Source organism: Apteryx mantelli, chromosome 3 (genome assembly GCF_036417845.1).
Source record: "Apteryx mantelli isolate bAptMan1 chromosome 3, bAptMan1.hap1, whole genome shotgun sequence".
Lineage (NCBI taxonomy): Eukaryota > Metazoa > Chordata > Aves > Apterygiformes > Apterygidae > Apteryx > Apteryx mantelli.
Window position 1 is genome coordinate 140105937 of NC_089980.1, and position 16941 is coordinate 140122877.

Below are 16941 nucleotides of genomic sequence, written 5' to 3' on the forward strand. Positions count from 1 at the left end.
TGTATGATCCAAACTGCTTCCATCTCTGCAAGGCTTGCCTGCTAGCATTACTGAATGAGTTGCACTGAAAAGTACATCTGAAGTAGCGCAGATTATCTTAATCAGGCCCTGTGTCCACACATACTAAAGAAATGCTGCTTAACAGGTTTTACTTGATACTGCTAAAACTTTGGCTCAAGTCAAGTACACATATTTCAGAAAGGGTATGGAAATACTGCAAAATTATTTAAAAGAGGGCTATAGAAATATCTAAAAGCTGGAAATGTGATGCTAAAGAAGCATTATCTCTTCAGTTTATTAAGGAAGATAGAGATGTGATGTGATTACTGGATTAGAAATATTTATATATGGAAATACATCCAGTAGCAGGGGGGGTTTTTAGCCTTGCATAGAAGGGCATTTGCAGATCCACTAACTATATAACCTCTGTATCTAGCCAGTCAAACTAGATGGTTACAGAATCTGTGGATTTAGTAGTAAGCATGAAAGCTAAAATACTTGACTTTTGCCTCAACTTCCAAATGCGTCAGTATTTGCTGCTGCTTAAATGAGCTATATGCCCATCCATATACGGTAAAATATTTCCAAATATTTTGAGACTTTTTTAATACATTGATTGAACCACTGAATATATTAAAGCATTACTGATTCATAGATCATCTAGTTTGTCAGGGTTATAGAAGCACTTGTCTGTGTTGTCTTTGTATCCCGCTTTCCTTTAAGCTGGGAGAATGAACAGGTGTCAGTAGTTAGCAACAGAGTGAGTTAAGGCAGGAGAGTGGACTTTTTTTCTCTTTGAAATTTTCTTATGTTTCTGTTTTGTCAGTTCACATATGTCTGATTAGAATGTTTTCCCCAAGATTTATTACAGTTACCATTGCTCTAGGTTAATCCAGCACTCACTAAAATGATGGGCCTCATGTCTCCTAGCTGGAGGCACTGTCAAGTCTTGGCAGCATGAAATAAAGACTGCAGGGTCACCGAGATCTCTTTGTGAGAACTGAATGCGGTTCTCATCTGTATTTGTATGTGCTGAAGCTGATCAAACTGTTCATCAAGCCATTTCCGTGGCTTGGCTTCTTTTTTGAAGGCAGAATTAATTCCTAAAATTGACTGTATTTTATATGCCTTGAGTAAATTACGGTTGTAAATGTTAGAAGTTATGTGTTTACCTGGTCATGGACACAAAAGTCATGCCGAAAACAGGAAGGATAAGCCTCAACCTTTCCTAGAATATGCTCAATGCTGAAAAACTGAAAGAGCATCAGCAAAGCACTATTGTATTTATTAGAAATATATCTGACTTCTGTAATAGTGATATTATAATAGGAACAAATGGTGGTAGCTTATCTAAATGTTTCCCTTCTGAAGAGCATTTTAAAATTGTTTATACCTTCATCAAGCTTTCTTCCTTCTAGCTAATGTAATCCAGCCTGTCAAAGGTAGACTTATCCAAGTGGAGGGTTTTTTGTTTTTCTTTGCTTTCTTTCCCCCAAAGATGGGGCAAATCTGGATCAATTTATTTGAGGGCAAAGCTGGAAGGAGTAATAAATGAATACCCACGCATGATTTTATTAGAAAAAGAAAACTACTTCTGCAATTTTTTAATAACATTCACATATAATTAAAATGGGGCTTCCCGTAGATAGAACTAACGTCGTCTCTCAGTGGAAGTCCGTATTGATTAGTGTATACAGTTTTAAAAAATCTTTTTCCTGTACTTCTGAGTAATATTTTTAATAAGAGAAGGGATTTAGCCACAACTGTGAATTGTACTGAACTCCTTGTGAAATCCCGCCTCATTCCGGTTTTAATCCGCTTGTCACAGATGCGCACATGGGAAGCTGGGGCCTCTCTAGGAGGCAGATGAGCCTCCTGCTTGGGGCACGGACTCCCCTGCAGCCAGGGCTGGCGAGGAGCTCGGGGCGTGCCGAGGCTCCTCCGGGCTGACGCGCTTGCTCTTGCACCGACGCGAGGAGAGCAAAGGCGGTCTGTCCGCAGCCAGGCTGCCGTCAGTGGTGGAAGGGAGGCTGAACCTGCCCCTCTCGCTGCAGAGCGGCTCTTCTAGCTAGCACCGCACAGCGCTCACCCGCGAAGCCGAGATGCCGATTTGGCTCCTGGAGGTAGAGCAGGCAGTCGCTGTTGCATCCTCAGCCTGAGGTCTCATTGGTGAAGAAAGGCTAATATGTATGTTTTAGAGTTTTATTTGTTGTTAGGCCACATCCTTGCATCCGTCTCTTTGCACAAGTAATGCCGGAAGAGAGGAAGCAGCGCTGTGCTGCGGAGGTTGCACAAAGCCTTTCAGCTCCCCCAAAGTGCAGCGAACACTGCCGTTCTGCGGCAGAGCGGAAGAGGAAACTTCCAATTTGTTATTTCCTTCTGCTAAAAATATGAAGATAACCTGTGTTTGACAGCTGTGTTGTTGGGAATAAGACTGAGCTGAAGACAGGCTTTTTAATGCCTGAGCTCACTTCTTTTATAAACTAAAAACTGAAAAACAGACACCACAAAAATGCCATCATCAAATGCTGCTATTCCGTCAATGCAGTCAGTCTTGGAGGAATCTTTACCGTTTCCGATCTCCTCATCCTCTGCATTCAAAAGGAAGTATCCAGAGTGGCAGTGGCGCTTCAGACACCAGGACTTCTGTAACTATATTTTGCAAGAGGCAAGGAGCTTTCTGTAGTCTATAAAATGCCATAGGCAGAATGAGGTCAGGGAAAGCTTTTTCTAGGAGGCAGGAAGTTTTGACAACTGAAGCACAGCTATGGTCAGTCTTAGCTTTGGAATTTTTTTACATCCCAGTACTTAACGCTTCAATTTTGATATTTTTACATCTTTCGAAATGTAAGCTTTCAGATTAAGGAAAGCCCATTGATTTAATAGGGATGTTTGCATTTGATAGAGTTGTATCAGATGTGGGAGACAAATGTTCCTTACCTTTACTGAGACATTCAGAAAGGGAAAATTTTAATGAAACCCTGCCTATACAAACTGTCCTTATATTTGCTACCTATGATACAACAAAACACAGAATTTCTCTGATTTCTACAGCCAAGAAGCCTTTCTAAGTAAATGGAGATGATTATGTCTCTTCTGTAGGACTAGGTCAAACCTGTTAAATATATTATTTGTTTTAGCTAATTTATTTAAAAATGATGTCAGGAATAGATTTTTTTTCTTTCTGTTGTGAGCAATGTGCATTATCCTTTTTTTGGTAATTCTGTTCCTAAAGACCACCAGTCCTCAACTAGGTTAATGACATTTATGATTCTCTTTAAACACCCTCTTACATCATTTGTTTTCTCAGCAGCCATGGTTAGTCTGTAGGCTATGCGACATCTTTTACATTGCAGATCTAAGTTTGAAATTAAATGCATTGTATTTTACTCCTGTAAATATATATAGTATGTGAGAGGAGGGAAGGAACATTCGCTATTGATTCCTAAAAGGCTTTTATGCAAGTACATTGCCATTGTAGACTCTGTCAATATGTAGGAGTGGGAATCATTTCAGGTGTTTAGTTGTCTACAGCGGAGACATTTCCTCCTGAACAAGTCGCAGTAGGCTCCCTGCATAGTTCGTGGGGCCAATAAACGCTTCTGGAGTGTGATAAAACAGATCTGATTTAGATGCCCGATTTAAGATGAGAAGAAGACTCTAACAGCGCCTGCTTCTTTCCCGTTGACCATTATGGGAGTGCAGGCAACTAACTCATATTAAGAAGCCTATAGTAATGTGTGTTCAGGGAGGCAAAAGTTTCTCCCTTAGACTGAGAAGGGCATTTAAAATAGAAATCCTTTAAGCTAGCCTATAAAAGCAGTCACTATATTTGCTACCTATAATACAACAAAATATTGTATTCATTTTCCTGATTTGTACAGCCAAGGAGCCTGGAGACTATAAGCATCTACATTTGGTCAGATTAATCGTGTTTTTACAGTCTAAAAAGAAAATTATTTGCAACTTCAGCACTAAAGTTGAAAGGGGTATGATGTCGTCTGCCTGTACAATATTCAAAAAACCTCTTTTGTCCTCAGAGATTTTCTTTCCACTAACTCTGATTAGTCACTGATTATCTGCTCTTGGTAGTCCCTCATGCTCTTCCTGCCTTTGTTTTTGTTTGTCCTTATTTAACTTTGCTGCCTCCAGTACCGCTGATTATCCCCTTGACTTCTGTCCTTCTGTGGGTTTGCAAATGTGTGCATGACGAGGTGGTTTCCAGCTGTTGGAGCAGACCTCCGGAAACTTTCCTCCACCATCAGCTCTGCATTCATTTATTTCGTGTCTGTGTCATCAATAATGTCCCTTGGGTTTTTTAGCTGTCTAACCAAGAATAACTCTTGTTTGCTGGCTAGCTTAATTTATCTTCTGACAATTTCCAAGTGTGCCTTTTTCCTCCTTTGTTCCCATGTCCACATTTATCTCTCTGACATTTCCTTCTAGCTGTCCAGTCACCAATTCCACCTGAAAGTGACTGAAACTACTGTTATTGTCAATTCTACCAATTTTCTGTGACACAGGTGTGGTACATTCATTTTCTTATGTTTTGTTCCTTAGAGCTTTGTGACATTTAGAGATCCTAGATGCGTTTTAGCCATAGACCCTAGGCCCGTAGTTTCAGCCACGAAAAGTTTACAATCTGTGGTCAGCACTAAATGATGTGTGATTTCTATCCACATTACAGATTAACCGTGCCGTGGATTCTGAGTTACTTCATCTGCTCTGAACAGAGCCAGGTGTGGTGCAGAGGGTTTATCAGCTCTGGAAGCCGTGCAGCCACCTCGCTGCAGAGTCTGAACTGAAACAGAGAAAATTTAAGCATTCGGCCTTGTTCCCCAAACTGGGAGAACTGCGATGCTGCGGCATCTGAGCAGGTGGAGTCCGGCTGAGACCCACCCGGCTTCCTGGCTCGTTACCCCTCCGCCGCATCCGGCCCTTGGGTGCTGCTCCACCGCCCTCCCGGCTTCCGAAGGCACCGAGGAGGTTGTGCGCGACACCGCGCGGAAGTGCAGTGGCGGCTTGGCTCTGAAGAAGGGCCAGAGCTGCCAAGGCGTTACGGAAGCCGGTGCGCTGGGATGCGCGGTGCAGAGATACGACCCTGAACGAAGCTCGTTCGTGTTGCAGCGGGATAGCGCTGAACTGGAGCTGCTTCTGGGGCCACGTCTGTCCTAGGACACAAAACCCTGTCAGGGCGTGAGCCTGAGCACTCGAACGCTGTCACGTTTCCTGACACGGTTTTGATCGTGGCCAATTATCAGCAACTCAGACAATCCCTGGGTCCGTTTTGAAAGTTAGCAAGGGCCAGAACTCCTTCCCAGCAGGCCAGCTGCACGTGGCCACTCTGTTTTGAAGAGAGAGAGTTCAACAGCATGAGCACGGGCAGCCTGTGGTAGCTGGCACTATCTAGTTTGCTTTTGCAGAAGTAGCCAGGGTGGTTAGGCATGTTTTGACCATGCTCCATAATGCATCCCACAATGCCTTATATATACACCTGCGTAATACCAAAACAGACTTTTTCTAGGAAAGAGATAAAAATATCTAAATATCTAACAATTTCAAACAAAAAATCCTGGGTGTTTAAATACTTGTTTTTACTACTTTAACTAATATCTAGGTGCCTGTCAGTATTTATTTCTAACCTGTGGTTTAAAATTCTTTGAGAGCAATTGTGAATCCGTGGGATGCGGGTTATGAGGAAGATGCAATAGGTGAGAGAGAGGGGAGTTTGATGAGGCCAAAATGGTCAGAAGGCATCAGCAAGGGGGACGGTCAGGGAGATTTATTCAGTACGCTTAAGTGACTATAATTTCAGATTCAAGATCAGGAGGAAAGCATGTGAGCAAAATATAAAGGAGATCTTGGTTTTGGACTCCAGCTATGAAAGGTTTTCCTCCCTCTTGCCGTTGGCGTGCAGACGGCGTGGGGCTAATGCAGTGCTCCAAAGGGGGTTGAGACGCTGCGCTCCGAAGTCTCGTTCCGGCTGCCAGTCAGTGCCTCGTGCTACTGAGACATCAGGCCTTAGGGCAAGGTAGCTGCTTAGTCCTGATGCTGCTTTAATGGTATCTTCTAACCCGTTCCTGTCGTGGAGGCTTTGATCTGCCTTTGTACCGCTTCTCACATCAGCTGCTTTAACCTTTTCCGTAGCTTCGTCCTTTCTCAAGTATAGTTCCTCCGGTCCATCGTGTATGCTGCCATCGAAGGGGTATTTCTTGTTCATTCCAGTTCTTCCTCCCTCCAGCTCACGACGGATTTCCTGGTGACGTTACTGCAGCCTAACCGCTCTCGCCGGGCTGTGAGGTGCAGCAGAGCAGCGGTGATGGAAGCGCCGCGGCGGGAGGAGAGGGAAGGCTTGCAGGGCTGCCGCCGGCAGCACCCGCAGGCGGAGCAGATCCGGAGCGCTGCGCTCGAACCGGCTGCTTGGCTTTGCTCTCTGTCACCTTTCTCACCGCGTTCGAACCCTTCATCTCTTCTTCAATTCTTTTTCACTCCATTTGGCTTTTACTTTTTTTTCTAGCTTCCTGACGGTTGTCTGCTCTGAGATTTGTCGGCCCGTTTCATCTCGGTGTTCGTGCTGATACTTTTATTTTCATTCGAGTCTTCCCTTTTTGCAGTTCCACCCGTCTGGTGTAATTTTCCTGATGTGTGGATCAGACACATTTGCTCTCCTCATTCAAAGCACTCTTTAGACAGACGTATTTCATTTGGAATAGTCTTACCGAATCCTGACTTTCCCGAGCCCTTTAAAATTTTGGTTTTCCTTTAAGGATCTTAATGGCAGCATACATATTCATACAGCTTTTGTCACTGCTGTACAGCTGTAGCCACTTTACCAGCCCTTGCTGTCTGTCTGTCATTCCTCCCTGTCCTGTACCAGCTTTAAATCGAGATGTCACAAGATAGTGGTTCGTCCCTGTATTCTCTGCTTTAATGATCTGCATGCTGCCGATGCTGGCTTGTGTCACCTTTCCCGGTGTGATTATCCTCCGTGATTTTTATCTTACATGTTTGGCCCATAATCTTTCCTGCATCTGATAGCTGGAGGTAGAGGTCAGCATGAGAAATTAAAAGGTTGTTTGTAGTCACCAAGGAATGTGATGGCTTCCCCAAAACCTTAAATCTGCAAGACGGATTATGCCTCTCTCTGCATGGCATGCTGTAGGTCAGTCCGAAGTATGGCTTTCATCCAGAAATTACTGTGCTAAATTTCATAGCCCGTATTATGCAGCAAGTCAGATGAGTGGTGGTAATTATCCTTTTTGACCTTAACATCTATTTAAATAAATCATGAGGGGAAGTAATGGGACAGAAAACAAGAGATCTCTCAAGATTATGTCCTGGCAGTTCTTTCAAATAGAGAAACCTTTCCTTATTCAGTAGTCAGAGCAAATCTGTGCAATTTTGTAAAGATTTGCAAAGCTGTGAGCCATCATACTAGAAATTTCGAGGGATTTCTTGCTTTAAAATTCAGCGTTTTTAAATAGATTGTCTATTTTACTTGGCTTTCCTTTTAGATTTTTTGAATAGAAATTAATTTAAGACATGAAAAGCACCATTTAAATACCTTAATAATTTATTAAGTTGCTTATAAGGCTACCGAGCCCATTGTTACTTGTATAAAATTAGACAAGCAGCACCTCAGATGTCAAACCCTACATGGCTTAGAGGAATAATCAGTCGTAGGAAGAGTTGCACATTTTTCACATAACCTGAAAGTAGAGGTTGTTCTTTGGCTACTTTCTCCAGTCAGTCAATGTTTGTCTCTTCTCTACCTGTACTGGGTAGAAGCCAAGGGACCTTTTAAACCCTGTTCTTACCGAGTTGCAGTTATTTGTTCCAGCTCCGGGTATCTCGCAGGCATGACTAAGCACCCAGGCCAAAAGTTTCAAACATCGCAAGTGAAAAACAGGACAAAAGAGAGCGTCCGGCAGAGGTGAGCTGCTCTGCGCAGCTTCCTCTGACCTCGTTCTTCTCTTGCCCCGTAGTATTGCTTCCCTTGTTCCCTCAGTAAGAGCACGCTTAACATTATTTCTTGCTATCTTTTTGACCATTGCTTTGCAGGCATGTTGTAGGCCTTTTCATGTATATTGATTATTGTTACATGAAAAATATGGGAAACATACTATAAAATTCCATTTTAATGCTACTTTGAAGAGTTCAGTTACAGCGTGTTGCTAATTTTAGAGGAAGAGGTGTTATTTTGTCCTTGCCAGCATCTTCTGAAAACTAGAAGATTCTGTGTTTGTAGTATAATCAAGTTTCTGCTATCAGACATGTATTCATTAAAAAAAAGCAGAACAAAACGAAACCTCAGTATTGTGTTTCCTGCTATTAGAACTAAGCCCGAGTTAAGGGACAGGCATAATTCTGTCACTTTACAGGGAGATGTCTAAAAATTTTCCTGGAGGATGTAGATGTCATCTACAATCAAAGCATAAGATAAATAAAAAGTTACATTTTAAAGCAGTTTTTTCCATCAAGGAACCTTCCCAAACTTCAAGTTTTTAAGGAGTTCCCAGAGAGGCACAGGCGAAGCTGTGGATGCGTCGGTGGCAGAGCAACCCGTGCGAGCTCCTGCACCTTGGCCGTGCAGTCCTGCCGCGGCAGGCCATCCTCGCAGTTGTGCCGGCACCGGTGGCTGTGGACCTGTTGTCCGTACAGCCAAGGAACTGATCAAAATATATTTGAATGACAAAAAAAAGGAGAAAGGAGAGGGGCTGGCGTTGTGGTATCAGGAGAAGATATTGCTGCTGCTTTGCTCTCAGAATACATGAAGAAGTATTTTTGCTGAACTTAGTGTCTGAAAGTAGGAGGAATATCTTAAGCTTGCTGAATACATTATTAAGCAGTCATTCTATAAGCACAATAAAGAGTTAGGGAATAAAAATAGTTGACATATCCATGTCAAGAACAAATTGTGTCAAGATGAAAATTGGATGGTTCTGAATGGGTAGGTGGCCTCATGAAGGAGGGGGAAGCAGTGACTGGAAACGTACTGACTCATAAAGCTTTTCACACTATCCCATATGATATTTTCATAAATAAACTAGTTAAGTGTGGACTAGCTGAAACTGCTGTTATGTGGGTGCAATGCCAGTTGGAAATTTGCAGTCAAAGAAAGAAAATATCAATATTTTCCTACCAAACAGTGAGGACGTGCCAGGTAGGATCCCACGGGGGTCTGTTCCGAGCTCAGTGTTACTCCGTCTATTCCTTGACTGCTTGGGTGATGAAATAGAGAACACGGATACATAAATTTTGTGCTCGACATTATGCAGGGAGGTACTGGAAATTCTTCAGAGGGCAAGCTCCCAAGTCAAATGATCTTATAAATCAGTGAGACGAAGTGAATACAGACAGCTTCAGGGGACAGCTACAAAATAAAATGCATCAGTAAGAACTAGAGAACGACTGACTCAACAAGCCTATTGCTGAAAAATGTCTGGGGAGTCGCAGTGGATCAGGGGCTGAATGCAAATCAACAAAGTTACTGCAAAAAGTGAGAAGCTAGTAATGTGATTGGGTGGTCGTAGTAAAAGCAGTGCCGTGTCTAGGACACCCGAGACAGTTATTCGGGGGTCTCTGCAGTGGTGGTGGCTGGTCACCCGAAGTACTGTGCCGACCGCTGAACCCCGTATGCTAAGGAAGCTGTAGACAGGCTGCAAAGCCAGGAGCACCTGGCAGCGTGGACGGTGTCACCTGTCGCAGGAGACGGGGGTCTTGGAGAGTCCTCGCGGCGGTCGGCGGTGCTCGTGTGCAGGGGCTGGTGGGGATGCTGCTCAGCTGGTCTCTGGGTCCACCGGGGGGGGGGGGGAGAGGGACCGGATTTAATTCTCAGCAGTGGAGATTTCCGATAAGCGCTAGGAACTGTAGCTCTGAAGGGTTGTTCGTTCTGCAGATGAGTTTCCCACCAAGGCTGCGTGGTGCAGCAATACGCTGCTTTTAACGGCGGCTAAAGACGAGCGTCTGCTATCTGACCTGCCTTTGAGGAGAGCGTGGGCTGCAGACCTCCGGAGCTCCTTCCTTTCGTGAGTTCTGCTAAATCAAGCAGCAGGCTGTAGAGCCAGTCTGAGTTTCTTGAACGTAAAGAGCACCTAAGTACCCGCGGGGCGGGTGTGCATCCCCCCGGGCAAGTGCGAGGGGCAGAGAGGCAGGGGCAGGCCGGTCACTGCTGTCACCTTCTGTAGAGCTGGCTTTTCATTTCTGTAGCCTTCTCACTGGTGCCTAAAAACAAAACACTTCACAAATGTCAAAATGAGTGATTTTGTCTGGCCCAAGCGCTTGTCATTTTCATTTTCTTTAAAACCGTTTTAGCAAATTCTACCCAAATTCACGATTTATTTGGACTACTGCAAAACTGCCTTTTGACATACAAGTGATTCACTGAAAAAAATGAACGGAGAAGAGAGGGGCGAAGCTGCATTTATCAAGGCTGGAGAAGACGGTTTGCACTGATCGGCACCTGAGATTGCGAGAGCGTCCTGGGGAGCTTTAGCTCTGCGGCTGCCGACGAAGAGCGGGGTCGCAGCCCGGCGATGAAGCACGAATCTGTAAACACGGGATCTGAGTCTGCTGAGATAACACTCGAAAAAGAGCCTGAGGTGGTGAGAAAGGTAGAGCCGGGCTGCGAGGAACAGAGGTATTAAAGTGCTTTTTGTGAACCGAAGAAACTAAATGCCTCAGAACTTTATTAATGCAGTGCTAGCTGATGAAAGGCATCGAACGTCCTTCCAAAATACGGAGGGTGACTAAACTGGAACCTCAGAAAGGCACAAATGCAGAGGTTAAGAATGATATAAATTTCTGGAAGCATGCAGTCATTTTTTGAGATTTAAGTATGCGTGCTACGTTAGTGATTTCTTTCCCTGTCCTCTCAGTAGCGCCGTCACATCTTGCTTCTGCTTTTTGCTATCCTTGCTCCTGCTTAGCTGTAAATCAACGCGCTACAGCTCCTTCAAATGAACACTAATTGCTGCACAAACGTTCAGCAGGTGATATATTGACAAAGTTTACAAGGAATTAAGCTTGTCCACTGTTACCTCATGCTTTCTCAAAGAAGTTGAATTCAGTAAAAGGGGAGCCCTTGGAAAAAAAGAATTAAGGGTACGTGTCAGCATAGCTTAAACTTTTGCTTTGAATAATAATCCAGTACTACCGTGATGGCTCTGTTGTAAGGGGACAAGTGCAGCCCGCCTGGTGCAAGCAGGGCAGAACGCTCAGCAAGTAAGGGGCTGGGGCTGCGGATAAGCATTTAATGCTTTCTTTTTTTTGAGCCACATAACTTGTGTTTATGTGAGTTCTGCAGGGCAGGATTACTTATACTTGCTTTACATTCAAATACCTCTTTTGCTCTGTGAAAGCAGCGTACGCTCCTGCGAAATTTTTGCAATACCCTCGTGCAACCCACAGGATGCCGGCAAGCCCTGCGCTTTCTCTTGCCCACTGCACACAGATGTTCTCCTCGACAGGAAAATCTCTGCACACTGTCGTTGGCACAACCTGCAAACACAGAGGTGAACTCCCCCTCCCTGGTGACCTTCTCTCTCCACATCTCCTGTCATCACCAGTGTGATGAGCTGTATCTTTACTCTTTCCATTATTCCATATACCTGGACCTGACAAATTAAGGCAGCCACGGTGCGTGCAGGTAATTCCTGCTATCTTATTGCCACTGTGGGAGGAGGCAGGGAGGCAGCTGTCAACATGTACCTTAATTCCACATTTTGCGGTTTTCTGTGGTCTGGATGTTGCTGAACCGATGGTCTGGAGGGGGCTGTGGAATATCGCTAGGCAAGCTTACCTGTGCTCAAAAATGTGTGTGCAAAATCAGGTATGTTCTAGGAACAGTGTTCAGACTCATGTTAAACTAACATTTTTTTTTCTTCCAGTGCCAGGAGGGCTAATCATCATTAAAGCTATATTCACGTCAGGTTAAAAACGTAGTCATTTCTGCTGGGCTTTTATTTGTTTCCACAGGAACATGTGCAATGAATTATAATGAAGAGGGGCTTGGAGTCTTAACTGTTGTGGTTGCAGCCGTGTGCCTGGTGTAACGCGTGTCTAAACCCAGGCTTTTCAGTACTTGCCGGTAGTCTGGCTGCAGAGTACGGATTGCGTAAAAGTTCTTCTGTGCGGTGGTTAACGTTAAGTCTCTTTCTGATTACAAACCCATTATTACAAAGGTTGCTTTTTGCCCACAGGGGTTGATGTGGGTAATTCCATTTTGCTTCTTTATTATAAGGTCTTTCTCTGCTTCTGGCAGACTTCTCTGACATGCCGCTGCACATAACAGAGGAGAAAAGAGTTTTTATGTCTGAAAAATGTGAATTCTGTTTTCATAGCATCGGTATATTGACGCTAAAAACAAAAGATGCCATGTTTTAAAAGGCTTCCAAAACAAATACTTCCCAGACGTGTGTGGAGAAGGAATTAACTGTAGCTTCTTAATTGAAAGAGCAGCTTGAACACCTGGTATAGAAATGAAAAATGGATTTTCTTGTACATTTGTATTTTAGGAAGAAATGCGTATTATGTTAAAATAATAGTGATGCATGTTCATGAAGCATTTTTAGGAAGCAGTCTGGTCTCATATCTGCATAGGACTTCTTATCTCCCAGTACGGAGTGGCGCTTTCCCCACGCATGCACCATTCCCTGTGCTGGAACTGCATTTTGGAGTCAGCGAACGGACTTCGCAGGGATGTGGAGGAAGTCTGCGGGTATCCCTTTCGGGGGTTCGAGAGCAAAATGTAGCTGCCTTTACATTAACTCCTGGGATAAAAAAGAGAGAATGGTTTTGCTGCATTCTCTCAGGGTTTCTGCGGTGCTGCTGTCATAAGCATGGTTGAAAGCAACATGTATTAATTGGATTGTATAGACAAATAGTTATTTATAGGGGATTATTTTTGACCAGTATTTCTTGCACTCAGTCTCTGTATTTGTAAAAAATTTCAAAATCATAACAGCTTTATATTTATGGGTCCTCAAAACAAAAAGGTACTACGTCATTTAATGAATCCCTGTTAGAAGGTAGCTCTGTTGATACCAGCTGCTAATTCGTTAATTTTGTGTCACTTCCCTCCCGTTTTTGTTTGGTGGACCTGTTTTTTGGAGGAACAGGAGAGACTGAGTGCATTCAGTTGTGATTCCAGGCGCAGTAGCGAAGCCGGAGCCCGGGGTGGTTTGGGTCGCGTTTGGAGCGGTTTGACGCAGGAGCAAGGCGGCGGTGAGGCCCGTGCAGCCTGGAGACGGCAGCAAACCTGCACGGCCACGGCGGGGCTGCTTCTGCGTCGTGCCGCGCTCCGGAAGCGGCTCCCCGAATCCGGGGTGTCCTGGCAGAAATGTCGCTGCTGCAGTCAAAGGCTGCTGGATGCTTTTGATCGTGTTGCTTAGGGTGATACTGCCTTCCCAAACTGAACCTAACTGCAGGCCTAAGGAAGCTCCTCAGCTCTGTTTGTTGCATTTTGGGGTACTCAAATATTTTTCTAATTTATGGTTAAATATTTAACTGCGGAAGATGTCCTTTTCATGTGTTTTGCTGAAACATATTTACACTTTTAATTATTCATCTGTTTGTTTTAATTTTAACTGTTTGTTTCATTAACATTCGTTAATTATTTGCTTTGTATTTATGTTATGTTTTGTTTGCTCTCTTTTGCCTTCATTATTACTAGGTCACAGTACAACCTGGACACTGCCAGTCGATTAGCTGATGAGCATGCACTGATAGCAACCTATGTGAACCGGCTACAGCATGGTGCACGGTTAGTGTTAGGAAAGCGTTTCTGGAGCAGGGATGGGCCTGATAACGCTGTTTCCTCTGGGGAGTAATACTCCAGTCAAAGGTATTTGGCCTCAGTAGGCAAAGAGAGGGAAATATATTTAATATTCTCTAAAATCTTCTGAAAATACACAAATATGTATATGCTTACATGCCAGATATGCACGTGGGTACGTCAGATAGGAAGGGATCGCTTGGGTTATTTGTGTCTGCTCCAGCCCTATTGCTTTCACCGTGTTACAGAATCCCTCACGTAAACTGATTAACATAGTTCCCGATCTGGGTAGATAGTTTTTCTCTCCATGACCATTCTGGAGTATCATCTTTCACCAACAGGAATCTATCCAATTTCCACCTTAAATTTTTTTCATGACTGGCTCACTCCCATTAGTTCCTATGTCAGCATTGCCCTGTAACTCTGCTTGCTCTTCTTTCTCCTTATTGCTTATACCTCTCCACCCCAAATGTATATCCGTGGGCAGATATCTCCTCCTGTCACAGTCTTTGTCTACCTAGGCTAAACAAGCAAGCTCCCTCAGTCCCATAGACATGACCTGCGTGATATGACAGATTCTTTCTGTGCCCTTCTAAAGAATACTAATGCTTTGGAGAATTTGTTTCTTTTTTTCTCAGCTTTAGTCCTTGTGCTTTTCTGTGCATTTGTATTTCACATTTGTGACTATGTAGAAAAATTTTACCCTAAAGCCCCAAAACACAGCTCTCCGTTGCATCACAGGACCTAGCCTGCAGGTTTTCCATATTCCACTTTTAGGCTTAATTAAATTATGCCCTGACAGAGTCAGAGCTGTGCTGGAAAGGAAAAGGAGATTTAGAGATCTGAGGGCTATACATAAAGGCGTTGCTCTATCCATGTTACCCTCTGGCTAAGATTTTTAGAGTAAGGTCATATTTCAGCACTCTGTCACCTAGAAATTTGTATTCCACTGCCGTATGGCTTTCCAGATCACGGAGGGAAGTCGGTTTTTCTCTTGATAGTGAATCACTATTATCTGCTATCACCTGCCCAGCTGAAAGCCCTTAATATTGCTCACAAGACAGTAAAACCAAGGAATTTCAGATTCTCACCATCAGTCATTCACTGTCATTACAGCATTTTGAGGTATCAGGGAGTTAGTGTATGTGATTGAAAAAGGTGCTGAATGCTGGTAATAGCTGCCATGCTGCAACCAGTTGGAGCAGTGGTTCTCAGAGTCAGGCAAATAGTTGTCTTTTAGGTCTTTAGCTTAAAAAATGTCCCTTGTCACTGTTACCAGAGCAACAGTGTATGCCTAGAAGGAGCCAAATACAAATAAAACAATTTGAGTCCTGCTCTCCTTGTGCGTGGGAGTGACTTCCAGGGCAGCGTGAGAGGATGCTTCTCCCCATTCCTGATGAAATCTGTGCACCATTGTGACTTCTTCTAGTCTCTTTTTGCCACAAAAAAGCTCGTATAAAAGTTATATCTGTCTGCTTTCGGCAGGCTGTCTGGAGAAACTAGGTGTCCTGCAGCCAGCCGTTGGAGACCATCTGTATGTGCGACTGAGATGACAACAGTGGAGTCCCACTTAGGGGCAGCCTTTCCCGTAGTAACTGCCACGTGCTTTCGCTGCTGTGTTCTCCTCTTTACATCTGCCCGCGGCTGCCGTTGGAGACAAGGTGCTGGACTGCTAGTCTGGCCCAGTTGCTCTTCTTATGTTCGTCATGACCCTGCTCCTTCCAGTGCAGTATAGTCTTTAAGACCAGAAGAGACCAGTAGAGCATCTTCTCTGAGGTCTCACGCCAGTTATCCCTGTGCTGAACCTAGCACCTTGTTCATCTAAAAACACAGTTTCCAGAAAATAACAAATTGGAGAAACTGCTCGTTTCACTGGCAGTTTGTCCCAGTGATTAATTACTCTCACTGTTTCAGGAAGAACCTTCCACTTCTAGTCACTGGTTTTGTGTATACCTTCCTTTGCTCTTTATTGCCCAGTACTTTTTCACATCTTTCAGCCAAACTTTGAGAGCCTCCTGCCCTGCCTCGCTGGGTTGAAAGGAAGTGAAGCCAAATTTTCTGTAGAGCCCTGCAAACAACAGCCCCTTGCTTTCTTGGAAAGGATGGTTGGAAAACTATCTTTTAGCCAATCAGAATTCGTAAGGGAAAGAACCAGGTCCCTGAGATTTTTCATCATGTTAAGAGTTATTTAATTCACTGATGTCCTTCAACTAAAAAGCCTGTCCAAACTACATGTGACATTTAGTAAACAGAAATCAGTGGACTTCGTATATTTTACAATAATATGTTTTTCTTTCTTTTTCACTACTGTATTATTGTGGAAGCAAGCCAAGTTGGCTAAATGCTTTTCAAAGAAATAATAGAAAATCCCCACCCTAACGGATGTGCCAGAGGCAAAGACAGTTGCAGAGTGTAGCAAGTTATACAGAAGGCTTAGGGAGCTGGTGAGTTGTGTTTTATTACTTGGACAGTTGTTGTTGCATATTTCTTAAGCTCAGCATTCATAATTTACATTCCCCATCATTCAGCAAGTCTGTTTTTCTCCTATCCCCATGGAGCCTCTGTTTCAGCTCCACTTTTCACCAGAAAAAATAATAGCCTGGCCTGAAGTGTCATAATTCTTATGTATCAGATGTTCCGCATTTCCCACAAAAGATAACTGGCCACTGGATTTTCGTGTTTTATTTTTGGATGGTTGATTTAGGCAGATGGATGGGTGGTTAGCTGGTTGGTTTTGATTTGGTTTCCTTTAAAACCCTAACTCTCTGAAACTGCAACGGTCAGAACTCCTGATTTTAAAGCAGAATGAAAGGAAAAACTCAAAGATATTCTGTCCCCAAGATCCTTACTCTTGGGTCACCATTCGTTGAGACATTTGGCCCTTCAAATCAGAGCTAGAAGAACAAACTAAGTCTTCTCTTTGCTGTCATCTGCCGCTTCTCTGCAGTCGGCCTGCATCAGGAATTCTTGAACACTTTTGCAAAGGAAATTAAGATCTCAAACCTCCCTCCACGTTGTATCATCTTTTATTACATCCTTTACCGCCATCCCTAGCCAATAATTTGGTTGCCCATGCTCATTTTTGCATTAGTATTTGACAAGAGGCCACCGGTGTCTCAGTCTTCTCTATACAGACTGCATTTGCCCCCATTTTCCTGGGTCTGGTT

At 43.8% G+C, this 16941-nt stretch overlaps 1 protein-coding gene across 10 annotated transcripts in view; it reads left to right on the forward strand.

Annotated features, from left to right (window-relative positions):
- Positions 1-16941, forward strand: part of DTNB (dystrobrevin beta) — a 218432-nt gene that overhangs the window by 113726 nt on the left and 87765 nt on the right. For all 10 annotated transcript variants that reach the window (XM_067294496.1, XM_067294497.1, XM_067294500.1 and 7 more), the window contains one exon: positions 13673-13762. In XM_067294496.1, the coding sequence (XP_067150597.1) occupies positions 13673-13762 (90 nt within the window). The remainder of the gene's footprint in view (positions 1-13672; positions 13763-16941) is intronic.